The 13,011-nt window shown below is 49.1% G+C and overlaps 1 protein-coding gene across 2 annotated transcripts in view; it reads right to left on the bottom strand.

Moving 5' to 3' along the window:
• Positions 1–13,011, bottom strand: part of LOC106828042 (choline/ethanolamine transporter FLVCR2-like) — a 45,545-nt gene that overhangs the window by 3,068 nt on the left and 29,466 nt on the right. For both annotated transcript variants that reach the window (XR_006530236.2, XM_044774033.2), the window contains exons 4-9: positions 8,652–8,719; positions 7,296–7,399; positions 4,259–4,369; positions 3,153–3,258; positions 2,891–3,002; positions 2,244–2,299 (exon numbers count right to left, since the gene is read on the bottom strand). Coding sequence is in view for 1 of the 2 variants with exons in the window: in XM_044774033.2 (XP_044629968.1) it covers positions 2,244–2,299; positions 2,891–3,002; positions 3,153–3,258; positions 4,259–4,369; positions 7,296–7,399; positions 8,652–8,719 (557 nt within the window). In the remaining variant the exon portion in view is untranslated. The remainder of the gene's footprint in view (positions 1–2,243; positions 2,300–2,890; positions 3,003–3,152; positions 3,259–4,258; positions 4,370–7,295; positions 7,400–8,651; positions 8,720–13,011) is intronic.

The following is a 13,011-nucleotide window of genomic DNA, read 5'->3' as shown; positions in this document are numbered from 1 at the left end:
TCCAGAGGAGGGATACCGTGTGACAGCCCTGGCTTCCCTGGGTGTCAGCTCAGCATGACTCTGACCTCCCCCTAACACTAAGCTGGCCCAGATGCAAGTGAGGCACAGAGACGCGTAGTGAGTTATCCAGAGACACCAGCACCAGACTGAAGTCTCCTCCTCCTACTCAGTGCTCTTTCCAGTACTCCACACAGAAGGTGACTGAGCCAACACCTCCAACCTTGCTTAACACACGCGGTCCACGTGCACAAGGATCTGGCTGCAAGAATAGTGAAATATTGGAACAACCTGAACATTAAACAAGACGAAATGGAGATACATATATGTGGATATGAGGCTGTAAAATGTCATGGTGTGCAAAGGTTGTAAGCTATATTAAGTAAACAAGCAGGGCAGAAAACCAAATGTGCATGAGCATACGCATAGAAACATTACTAGGTTATCTCTGGGTGCAAGGATTGTAGGTGACCTTTACATTCTTGTCTGACTGTATCTGCCAATGTAAACACAGATTACAAAGTAAACATAGCAGAATCCCACATCACTTGACACAATATGTCACATTCCACATTGAAACCTTTTCACGAGAAATCTATCCTGGTTTAGTACAGGCACTTTTTCCCAGGCTCACCATATAGCCACCAAAGTGTCCCACATCATTAGGTTTCCTTGTCCACGGCACAGGGAGAGCCGTCTCCACAGTGCTAATGCCGGGCCCCTCCCCATCTAGAGAATAGCATTTCTGCTCCAAGGCTTTCCCTGTCTCCCCACTGAATTTCCTGCCCTAGGCTCTTCCTCCTACAGGCTATCTGCCGCTACCTGCCAGCTCTGGAGCATGAGATCAGAAGACAGATAGTAGAGAACTAAGGTCATCATCTGACTGCCAACACATATCCTTAAAATCCTAAACGTACCTCTTTCAGATCCATTTTTTCCCTAAGAAAATTGGCAAAGACTTTTCAAAATGATAAATCCTCAGTGTTGGCACTCATTCACCGCTACAGCAATGTGAATGGGTAGTGCCGATGGTAGCTTTCTAGAGGACAGATTAGCAATACATTTCAAAGTCCTAAAAATGTGCTTGACCACTGATCCATTTCTCAAGGAAATACTGTGCTTAAGAACATGCACAAGGATTCAGCTTCCAGGACATTAATCACAATATTATTTATAACAGCAATTGGAAACAACCTAATGTCCACAGACAAGAAAACTGTTAGACAAATCATGATTTATCCATGCGCAGTCATTAGAAGTATGTTGTGAAGACTAATGATCCGATAAAGTGTTCACAACACGTGAAAAAGAAGATATAGGAAGATTCTATTTTTGTTTAAAAAACAGATACACACCCATATATCCAACTATATGTATATAATGTGGATATAGACATGTACAGTAAATGCAAAAAAGCAGCATCTCATCTCTAGATGATGCTATTACAGGGTGATTTTTAAATTTTGTACACTTTTCTGTATCTTTTAGTTTTTCTACCAAGAACGCGTATTATCTCTGTAACAGGTTTCAGTGTTTTGTTTGTTTTGTAAGAAATATACCACTTTTATTCCTTCTCAGATTTGATATTCCTTTCATCCTGGCTCAGATTTGATACCTAACATTTTGGTTAAAATAGTTCCCAGCAAATTTGAGCAGATGGGAAACACTCCTCTGTTCTAGATCATACTCCTGGTCCTCTCCCCTTCCACTGCCATCAGCTCCTGCTTCCTGAACTGTGTCCTTTTAAAGCCCTACTGGCAATCCATTGGCTCCAGTCCCTCCATCCCCATCCCACTGCCTAAGCAGCTGTCATCTGCCACCAGAGCCACTGCCTTGGGGCCACCACCACCCTGACAGAATGGTCAAGCCTGGCTGCCACCTCTCCTCTCCAGCCACGGGCCCCAGGCTGAAAGCAGTGGAGCCAGGGCCTCAGGGCTTATCTCAGGATGAGGGGTGGATGCTACTCAGCAGACTGTGACAATAGTGATAGCCTCTGGGGACCAGAGCAGGCAGGCCAGGAGAAGGGCAGGAAGTGGGAAAAGAGCCTGGGAAAGAGCAGCAGAAAAGCAGCGCTGAAACACCCACTGAGCAAACTTTGGGCGCCATGTTTGTGAGAGTTGAGATGGTCTCACAGCCACCATAAAACCAGTCCATTCTGGGAGCTCCACCGGCCCCCACTGATGCAGCCACATGCTCAGCAAAGCCAAGAACTCAGAACTCTGCCCAGCAGGCTCCCACATACTCACGTTCTCAGGAGTTTCCCCATTTACTTTCAGCCTCTGGAAATCTGCCTCAATGAATGCTGAGGTCGAGGGGTCGAGAAGGAAGAGCAACAGAGAAACACAGTTATCAAGCCAACCAATGGTCAACTTCATCCAAGAGGGAGCCCTCATCTTCCCTATGATCACAGGTATCCCAGACCTACTTAAGATATCCCAGGGAGCTGGGGGTCGCATCAGCCAACTTGATAAAGCCTGGGGGTCACTGCTGTCCCTGACATGCAGAAGCCAATGACGACACTGACATTTGTTTATAAATCACATATTTGCCAAAGACTTGGCACACATAGCTCTAATCCTCACAACAATCTCCATTTTACAAACGAAGAAAGTGAGGCTCCCAGAATTTGGTTTGCTTGACAAAGGTCAAACAGCTATGGAGATCAGAGTCACAGTCCAGAATTCAAATGAGGGTCTTTTGGCACCAAAGTCCATACTCATTCCATCAATACATGCTACCGCCTCCCAACCAGATTCCCTAAGAAGGCCCCCCACCCCCCTGCATGTGTATCCCCAATCTGTAATGATCAATCAAGATACTGGGGTACCAAATTTCCAACAGCATAAGCCCATGGGCAGCCTGAGTGCCATCTTGTCCTGAGGCCCCGACTCACCAGTGAGGACTACTCCAAGGGTGAGGAACACACACAGAAAGATGTTTGCGGGCATGGCCCCATAGTTGTCAATAATCTGGTCCTGGGAGATTGTAAAGATGATCCCGAATACCTGGAAAGGCATAAAGAAGAGTGGAAATAAGGGCCCAGCCAACTAGCGCATGGATGAACTGAGCTCCCACAATGCAATGCCTACACCAGCCAAGCCAGGCAAGGAACCAAGAGCCACTGCTTTGGGGCTACCACCAAATAAGATCCTTACCTGTGGGGAAACGTTGAGGAGGCCGGCCGACACGGATTCTGGTTCTGGGTATGTCAGCTCCACAGCAAACTCAAATCCCAGTGGGATATAGCCAGCCATAAAGAAGCTGAAGGCCAACCAGAAACAAGGTGATGGAGAATGTCCAGGCAAAGCAGGATGGGCAGCCTCCTCCCTTAGAACTCCTTTTCCTGTTTGTTTCTTCCCATCAAGACATGCCTTGAACAGATCAGGCCATCCCCTAGGTGGCCATACCAAGTAAGAGAGACCCCTGCAGTCCAGGAGGAAGTTCATATGGAGGGTTTGTGGCGAGGGGGCCTTTGAGGGTCCCCTGCTTCTTCTCTGTCCAGCCATCAATTACAGGCAGAGTCATCATTTACAGAAGGGCTGGGGATGCCTGGAGTGTTCAGTCCTCAGCTAAGAAATTCTGTGTCCTGGGTACACAGGCCCTATGCTGGGAATGGGAAGTTCCTGGATATTGAACAGCTTCTCCATGGCCCTCAGCGACCTGGAAGGAGGAGCTCGGAGTCCTCCTTATTACCCTCCACAGAGCTGCCGGCTGAGAAGGACTCAGTGTCTGTCTGTCTCTCTCTCTCTGTGAATCTCTCCTTTCACACACACACACACATACTCATGAACTGCCTACAGGAGAATGATTTGGAGGTAAAGCTGAACAGGTACCTCTTTAGGCAGGCCACTCATCATTTACAGATGAGGAAACGGAGGCCCTGAGTGGTTAAGTGATGGGCCTGTGCTCTGATAGTCAGCAGCAGATCTGAGACCAGGACCCAGACTTTCTGACTCTCAGCTCTGTGCACTTTCTGTTACCCCATGTTGTCCCAAGGAGAGCAGAAAAAGCCTCAGAACATGTCCTAGCCTCCCAGAGGTCTGTGAAGGACACACTCCCTGCCACAGCAGGGTTGGGCCTGGGAGCCCAAGGCGGCCTTTTGAAGTGCTGCAAGTAAACAAGACATCTGGGCACCATTTCCACAGCCCCAGAGGTGAGTGAGAAGGCAGCAAAGGGATCAATATTGCTTCCTAGGATGTCACCAGCTCTAGGAGCCATGGGATGGTGCTTTCCAGGTAAACAGCTTAGAGGTGAAACTTACCCCATTGTGCCAGCGGTGATGAACACTACCCACAGGTGTCCCAGGTTCAAGGTGAACGTGTACACCACCATGCCCACCAGAGTCATGAAGTAGACCACCAGGATTGTCTCCCTACAAGCAGAGGCAAAGAGGTTGAGTCATACACTTCTGACTTTAACAGGATCATTCATTCATTCATTCTATAAGTATCTGTTGGGCACCTGCTGTGTGTCAAGCCCTTTGCTGTGTGCTGGGACATCTGCTCTCATAGAACTTTCTGTCAAAGAGATTGATGGACACTGAACCAATGATCACACAAATAATTACCGAAGAACACTGTGGTCAGTGCTACAAAGGGTGAGACCAGGAAGCATGAAGCTGTCTGCTGCATGTGTGTCCTCCTGCGGAACCCTCTCAACAACATCGAGCGGCACCTTGACTCGTCCTTCTACCCACAAGCAGTAAGGGTACAGCCCTTCCTTGCCTCATCCTGCACCAAAAAAACCAAACAGGACCAACACGAGCTCTGCTCAGGTGGCAGTGGAGCACAGAACTACCCCAGAAGCCATCTGATTCTGCTCGCCTGCTGTCCCCACGACCCCATGACAATGCTGGGCAGTGTGACTTTTAGGTTCTCTCTGTCTTCTCTAAGTTCTTCCTGTTGCCACGTGCACAGGTGCAGCACAGCTTTTCCTGCTGAGTCTGAACCACTCCACTCCAGACAGCGGGACTGAGAGAGAACATTCTCCAGCCCTGAACTAGTGCTTGACTCCAAAGCCAAAGCGAGAAGGCTCTGCCCACTCCCTGTGACATCTCCCTGTGTCTGTCCCCTGGGAAGGACCAACAGCAATGTGCTGGTTTCGGTTTCAGCCTCACCCTGATTGTGCCCTCCACATGCGTCTCCTCCCGTGCTGTGCGCTCAGGACTCTGCTGGGCCCTGACTCTGCCGCGTGACCTGCGTTCCTCTCCCTGCCCCACTCACTGCAGGGCCCGGCTCTGCACAGCCGTCCGCCCTCCCGCCTCGCACATCAGGACTCCAACACGGAAAGCTGACTGCCTTCACTGGTCTCCCCTGAAGCCAGAAATAGGGCGGGGGTGCCCCCAATGCGGACTAAGGCTATATCCTACTAACACCACATTTGTCGGGCGCTAGGAATTCTGCGAAGCACTTCACAGGCATTTATTATTTCACTCAACCCTCACAAAAGCCGGGCAAGAAATGTATGACTATCCCTAATTTTACAAATGAGGAAACTGAGGCTCAGCCAGCTAAGTTGTTTGTCCAAAGACACCTGTTGAGTAAATGCAGAGCTGGGATTGGAACCCTGCACTCTTTCCGCCACAGCACCCAGGAATACTAATGTACTGTGTGGTGGCATCTTTGGAAGAGCTTAAGGCCAGAGCCTCTGAAGGAGGCCCCTCCCACCCCGTGCTCAGAGCTGCTGAGGGTAGAGGAGCTTCCCCATCCCCCACCCTGCAGAATGCACCTTCATGGACACCAGGCTCTCTCGCTGAGCCCACAAGCTCATCTTTGCATGTTTGTTTAGTCATAGATTCAACTTGAAGCACCACCCATCTAGAAAAACTATGGGTATTGCCAGCCTGAGATCAAGGGACCTGACACCCAATTTCTGGCCTCCAAACCAAACAGAACAAATCTGGGAGCCTTACTGAGGGGGAACTGTCACCGAAATGACCAGATCACAGAGCTCTCGCCTCCTTTCTCTGCCTGCGTAGTAGTACTGCCTGCAGGAGTGGGACATCAGGGGACACCAGGAACTGGTGACGCTTAGGTTCTGAGATGTCCTCCTTAGCCCTTCCATTGTATTCTCCAGTTCGTCTGAATCACCTGGCTGCCCACGTCCCAGCCCAGCTGACATTCCAATCCTTCCCTTCTCCTGTCACAGGGCAAGCCCTGGAAAAAGGGACCCTGCTGTTCCCTGGCTTGGGGATGGCCAGGCCTCAGGGCTCTCGTGTCTAGCCGTGAGCAAGCAATTGACAGATGGCAGAGATGAGACGGCAGCCAAGCGCCACCAGCAGTAATTAAGCCGAGCTAGGCTCTTCATCGTGTTCAGCCAGGCTGCCACATCCCCAGGGATGGCCTCAATGGGCCTTTGACTAGGGTGGCCAGATTGAGACCTGGTCTGACCACAGCCTCACAGAAGCGGGTTTGTGTGGAGAGAACAGGTCTGCTACTGTCTGTCGCCTCCAGACACTGGGAACTTTGGAGGCCTTGACAAAGCAGCCCAGAGGACTGCCCTGCCCCAGTGCAGGACAACCCTGGCAGCTACCCTGCCAGCCAGCATTAATTGAGCACTCACTGCATGCAGAGGACTAGAAGGACACTACAAGAAGAGAAGGATGTCGGACGTCTGTTCTCCAGAGACTTTTCTCTAAGGCTGACTACTGAATTGAGACCCTGGGATTGCTTTTTACAAATGCAGATTCTCCTACTGAACTGGCATCCTGAGGGTGGGGCCCAGGAATCCGTATTTCTAACAAGCATCCTGGATAGCCTGGCGTACACTAAAATCTCAGTGGGTGTTGGGCATTCAGGCCCAAAGCACATCACAACATTTACCAATGAGGTGTAAGCAACTGCACGATAATACACTGCAAACTGGAGGAAGCACAGAGCACCTTGGCTGACCCATGGGGTCCAAGAGGGAGCCATGGGCACAGGGCAGTGGAGCCACCTCCCCACTCTGCTCTTTGGGGTTTCCACAAACTTCCCAACTGCTGCCATTTTCCCACATTCATTTATATTTCTCCCTCTTCTGCACCTTGCACAAGCTGCTTGGGGGCTGGGACTGGGCAAGGTGCTGTGCTTGGCCTCATGTCCTCCACCTCAATCTTCCGAAGATCTCCACGGGGCGGCTATTGTTTCCCTTATTTTATAAATGGGGAAACTGAGGCTTGGAGAAGATCAATTTCAGCTGCCCGCTTGACCACTCAAACCCCCAGCTGCCACACCCAAACCTTTGAAGCTATATTGCTAACGAATGTGTCACTTCAGAACATGGGTCCCCAGTTCACAGTCCAGGAGGAAGTGACTTACTTGTAGGTTTTGGTCTTATCCAGCCAGATGCCTGTGATCACAGTCCCGAGGATTCCTGCAATGATGATGGTCAGGCCGATTCTTCCAGCGTTCACTTCTTCCCCCTGAGAAATCACAGCCCTGATGAGCACTCAGTGAGGGGACAAGACACTGGACAGGGCACAGTCCCCATGGCCAAGGGGCAAAGGCAGGCAACTCGGGCTCCATTAGAGCCAGTTCTCAGAAAGTACCAGGAAGGTGGTCTGTAGGAAGCTGCAGTGGGGAGAGAGTCCTAGAATGGTTGTTCCTCCCAACATAACATACCCAGAGTGTGTGCGTGATGCTGGATGCTGGGGGACCCAATTCTGTCCTTGGAACCACTTTTGGGTAGATTTTTTAAAAAATTTAATCCTGACAGCAACCCTTTGATTTCTCATTATTCCCATTTCACAGATGGGGAAACTGAAATATGTATATCCAAACATTCCATACTTAGGTTTTGAGCTATCAGGGCCAAAGGAATAGGAAGGTGAGAGGTACACATTTTTGAGCGCTTATTATAAGGCAGACGCCATGCTGAGGACTTTACACCATCTCATTAACTCTCATAATTCCCCACCATAACGTTAGGAACCAATAGTCCCCATTTTACAGATGAGGAAACTGAGGCACAGTGGGATTAACCTGCCAGCCCGAGGTCATGAGGCATTCATTAAGTACACAGCTAGGATTTGAACTCAAACCTGTCAAACTCCAACTCTGGAACGCTGAGCCACAGTGGCCACCACCTCCCAAAGTGGGAGACCCTCGTCCTTTCAAAAGAGGGCTGGACCCCGGATTTCTGACTCCAGGACACTCGGAATCCCACTCCCAGTGTCCAGCCCTCACTGATGCTGGAAACATTTAGAAAGTGTGTTCAGTTAATCAACTAAGAGCTCAAATTAAATGTTGCTAATATTTTACAGATTAAATATTTCCTATGTGATTCTATATGTCTATATGTTTGCCTCGTTGTCACCAGTCACCGTGCTCTGTGCTTTACAGATAAATACTAGATGTGAATACATATATATACACACACACGATATTATTTACTTTCTAATCCTACAAGTAATCTTTCAGGAAGTAATTACACTTCTTTCACAGAAAACAGACTGAGAGCTCAGAGAGGCTAACTAGCTTGTCACACAGGTTAGCACCACCAAAGCTGGGGTTGAAACCCAGGGCCACCTCCCTCCAAATCCCATAAGCATACACCACCATACCACGCCGCCACGAACTACGGAGAACCAAGAATTAACCAGTGCTGCAGCTCCCACCAAGACACACTCAGAAATCGCATTCTCTCGGTGCAGCGTGCTTAGGGAACTCCCTTACCGGGTAATGCAAGATCACCATGTGATTCAGCAGAGTGCACAGGGCATACAAAGCACCAGCATTCAGACCTAGGGAGGGAGAGAGAAACAGAGCATTAGGGTCAGCCTTCTGCTGAGGCCGTTGCTAACTTTTCGCCCCAGTAGTCAGGGAGAGTAGAAATGCTCATCCTCGTTGCCACGGTGAGTGGTGTCCTCAGAAAGAAAAAGCCAGGGCGTATGAGGCTACCTGCAGTGTTTCTCAAAGAAATATTCCACAACAACCAAAAGTAACCCTTTGAACCTTTCCTTGGCCACAACCATTGCCCTTGATCCCTTTAACTCTGCCCTGGAAACACAGGCTCTAGAAACTATGACTTCCAAGTCAGAACCATCTACATTCCTCTTAAGTGTTGGCTAGGCCTATGGGGTCAGTGCAACTACTGGCACCTTCCACTTCCTCCTGATGACCTTTCCCCTCTCCAGACTGGTCCAGACCTCTGACCCCTGATACCACTCCCTCCGCAGGTGGCTTCTCACCTCTTTCTCCATCCGTCTTTCAACTTTCTTCTCAGATTCAATGTCACACAAATTCTTATATTTGAAACCAGAAAGGACCCTAAAGAGTATTTAGTGGACTCTCCTAATTCATCGACTCATTCAACAAATTTGTCACCCAGAGAAGTCCCTAAGACATTTTCCACATCTAGTGCTTTGTTTTGAAGTTGTGCTTGCTCACAGGAACCAAGGCAGAACAATGCCAGGGGGCCACACTGCTCAACCAGCCCAACCAGAAAGGTCCAAGATGGCAATGGGGTGCCAGGCGCAAAAGGAAATGTGTGTAAAAGGTGCCGGGTGCAAGAAGGGAAGATCTGTGCATGCCCCAAATGCCCCCCTTCCCCTTCACATCCCGTAAGAACCCTGCTCACCCTCCCTTGGAGAGAAGGTGTTTTAGAGCGGGAGCTCTGCCTCCTCATCCATTCAGCAATGAAGGACGTTTCTGCTCTGTTCCTCCGAACCCGGGCTCGTTCTATGGGCACGAGTGGCCCTGGGCAAAAGGACCCACTTGTGGGTCACTGGTCCCTTACGGCTAGGTAACACATGGAGCACCTAGAATATACTGTAAGAATCCGTGTCCTTAGAGAATGAGGCCATTTGTCCAAAGTCATACTGTGAGTTAGTAACTGGATCAGATGGGAACTGACCCAAAGGAGAAAGGGGCTCCTGCCCTCCCTTCACAATAACAGTGATGATGATGATGATGATGATGATGATGATGATGGCAGCATCACATATTTATGTACTGGACACTGTTCTAAGCACCTTACAAGCCTCATAACATCCCTAGATGGTAAGTGATATTATCTTCCTCATTTTATAGACAAGAAAGATGCACAGAGATTTTAAAAACAACCCTTTTTTACAGAGGCCACTCAGTAATGCCCACCAGGGGTCTTTTCAATTTTAACTAATTTTGAGGCTCCCAAGACTACCACCGGCACACTTGACCTTAGAACCACTTAGACGGGTGGAGGACAGCCCGTGGGCAGGGCAGCCTCAGGAGTTCCTCTTCAACGGAACCGGTGCATAGAACCCCAGGCCACGGAGCCAGCCAGAAGCTATCCTCTTGGGCCCCCAGGGTGATGGCTCAGGTGCAGGGGAGAGATATGGCGTCCCTGGTTCAACACCTCACAGGAGCTACTGTTGCTCGTAATGCCTCCGTGGCATAGCTTCCAGGGTCTCCAGCAGGGCCTCACCCTGGAAGGCTGCCATCCTTTCCAATTGTTTCTAAACTCCAACCCTAGAGGAATTAGGAGCTTCTGTATGCTTTCTGAATCAATCTTTAATCTAGTTATGCCTCCCATATTGTCAAAGGTCATTAGACATGGTTAAACAGCACAAATCCACCCCACTGCCAAAATCAGGGGGCTCGGCGTGCACACTGAAGGGCAGGAATGAATGCGTGCTCCGCCCTGTGTGTGAGCCCCTCTCACAGGAAGACAGGCCACTGTGTTGTATTCGGGTGTGACTGTCCCCAGCAACGCAAGCCTGCCAGGTCAGGGCTGTACTCCTGGGAGACAATGTGATCCCCTGAAAGGCCTGGTCATCCTGGTATCCATCACCGGGAGAAGACTCGGTCACTGAGGAGACGGGATTTAGGAAGGTAGGAAGGCCGTGTCATCACTCTGAGTTTCTCCCCTTTGTCAAGACCAGTTTGTTCAAACTGTGGTCCAGAGAACACTGGCATTAGAAGGATTTAGACCTTAAAAATGCAGACGCCTGGACTCCACCCTGTACCTACTAATCTGATTCTTCTGGAATGGGGCTAGGAATCTGCATTTTAAAAACAACAACAACAAAAAACACTGGGTATTTCTTAAACTCGCTGGAGTTTGGAATAAATGGCCTTGGGAATATGAAGCAAGGTGCCGGGAGCCGTGGCTACATCATTTGATCGGCTGTTTGACAGGGTCCAGCCGATTAACACCGAGGGGTGCAGGGTCGCCCCTTGGTGAAGAATAACCGGCCAGCTCCTCACATAGTTCTGAAACTTGTGCTGCTTCTAATTGCCCTCATTCCTTTTCCTTTCTTAACCTCCATTTTTCGCTCCTTTGGGTGGCTGCTTGGGAGGCACTACCTCCCGGGAAAATTAGATGTAGTAAGAGAATGTGACCACCTGCAGGTAACTTTCAAGATATTTTTCAGTTAATTATTGGAGGACCACACAGTCCCATTTGAGACAAGCAGAAAGGAATCCTGCCCAGATAAGATGTCGAATTAGGTTTATGGCCTCCATCTGGTTAATGTTTCCTTCTCCCTCCAGTTCTTTGTCTAAATATATATGCATCGTCCTTCTAAGTTTGCTGGTTAATTGGATGATCAAGAAGTATCTATATATTATTCTTGACCTTCTGCTTTCTGTTAAAATGTTATAGAGGTTTTCTCCTAAAAGCAATAAATAATAAACAATTGATGAGTAGAAGGGCCGAGGGGTGCAGGGATGCCCCTCGGTGAAGAATGGCCGGCCGACACCCCTGATATTTTCTGAATTATATGCATGCTTTCTATCAAGGTTATGTCTATACTTATTTCTGTTTTTTATTCTTGAAGATATATAGTTTAGCTTAGCTTTTCAGCCCTTTACTTTACCAACAAAATGATACTTTCTCGGCAGTGTGTTTAAGGGACTGTTAGCCCCACAATCTAAAAGACAAAGGAATGCTTTCACCCCCTAAAGGGCGCGAAAATGTAAAGATGTTTAACTGCCCTCTGAGAAGGCAGATAGCCCTGGGGGTAAGATACCCTGGAGTCGCCTTTTGTTCCCATTAACCATCTACACTAATGGCGTAAATGATTGAGGGAGGCAGGGATGGCTCCCCCAGGATGTAAACAGCTGTCCTGTCCGGAGGCCTGGACCTTCTCTCTTTGATTTAACTTTACCATGAATTACAACAGGTGTCTAGGTACCTATCTCTTTTAGCTTAGAGACAACAAACACTAGTTAGTTGCGGAGAAGACGATCAGTAACCTTATGCTATATAGAATGGAATGGTAATAAATATTCTTGTGCTCGTTTTTTTTACTTTCTTATCTCTCTGAGAATATTTGTAGAACCATTTCTGTACTAATCCTGAAAAATATATAAACGACACTTGTGCACAGTAAAGTCGGACTTGCTAACACCAACCCAAGTCTCATGTCCCCTTTATTTTCCCCTCATTGCGCCGACGCCGTCCATCCCTCAGGAACCTGGACTCAGTCGGGGCGGGACCCCGGCAGCAAGGCCCCCAGGTGCTGGGGTTACCATGGAGGCAGCTGGGATGGAAGGGGCTTCAAGACCCTGAAGATGATCCATAACACACCTGCTTTAGAAGCTCTCAACCCCGCCACCCACCAGAATCGCCTGGAATGCTTGTTAAAAGCTGATTCGCGGGCGGCAAGTCAGACTTTCTGAATTTGAATTTACAGGAGACACAGGGACATCTATACACACATTCAGCCAAGCACCCCAGGGGGGTTCTGTCATCAGGAAGCTTGGGAAACACTGATCCCAGATCCTATCTCTACTTTGTGAACTACTCGGTGTTCATTTCCCTTCCATCCTTGCTGCACTTGTAGTGAACTTTTGTTTCAAAGGGCCAGCCAGACCTCAGCAAAGCTCCAGGGAATCCAGAGGATTCTATACCCACTCTGAAGCCAGGATCTCAGAAGGGGCCCAAAGCACCCTCCCTAGGCCCATGTGGGTGGGGCAGTGGGAAAGCCCTTCAGAGCCCCAAGGAAAGGTGTCCTCAGGACTCCCGATGACCAACACTGGAAGACGATTCAGAAGCACAGCTGGAGGCAAGGCTGCGGGATGACATGGAAAAGTATTGCCTTTGAGGACA

Source organism: Equus asinus, chromosome 7, assembly GCF_041296235.1.
Source record: "Equus asinus isolate D_3611 breed Donkey chromosome 7, EquAss-T2T_v2, whole genome shotgun sequence".
NCBI lineage: Eukaryota > Metazoa > Chordata > Mammalia > Perissodactyla > Equidae > Equus > Equus asinus.
Note: the sequence above shows the minus strand (reverse complement) of the source record. Positions and strands in the feature narration are given on the sequence as shown.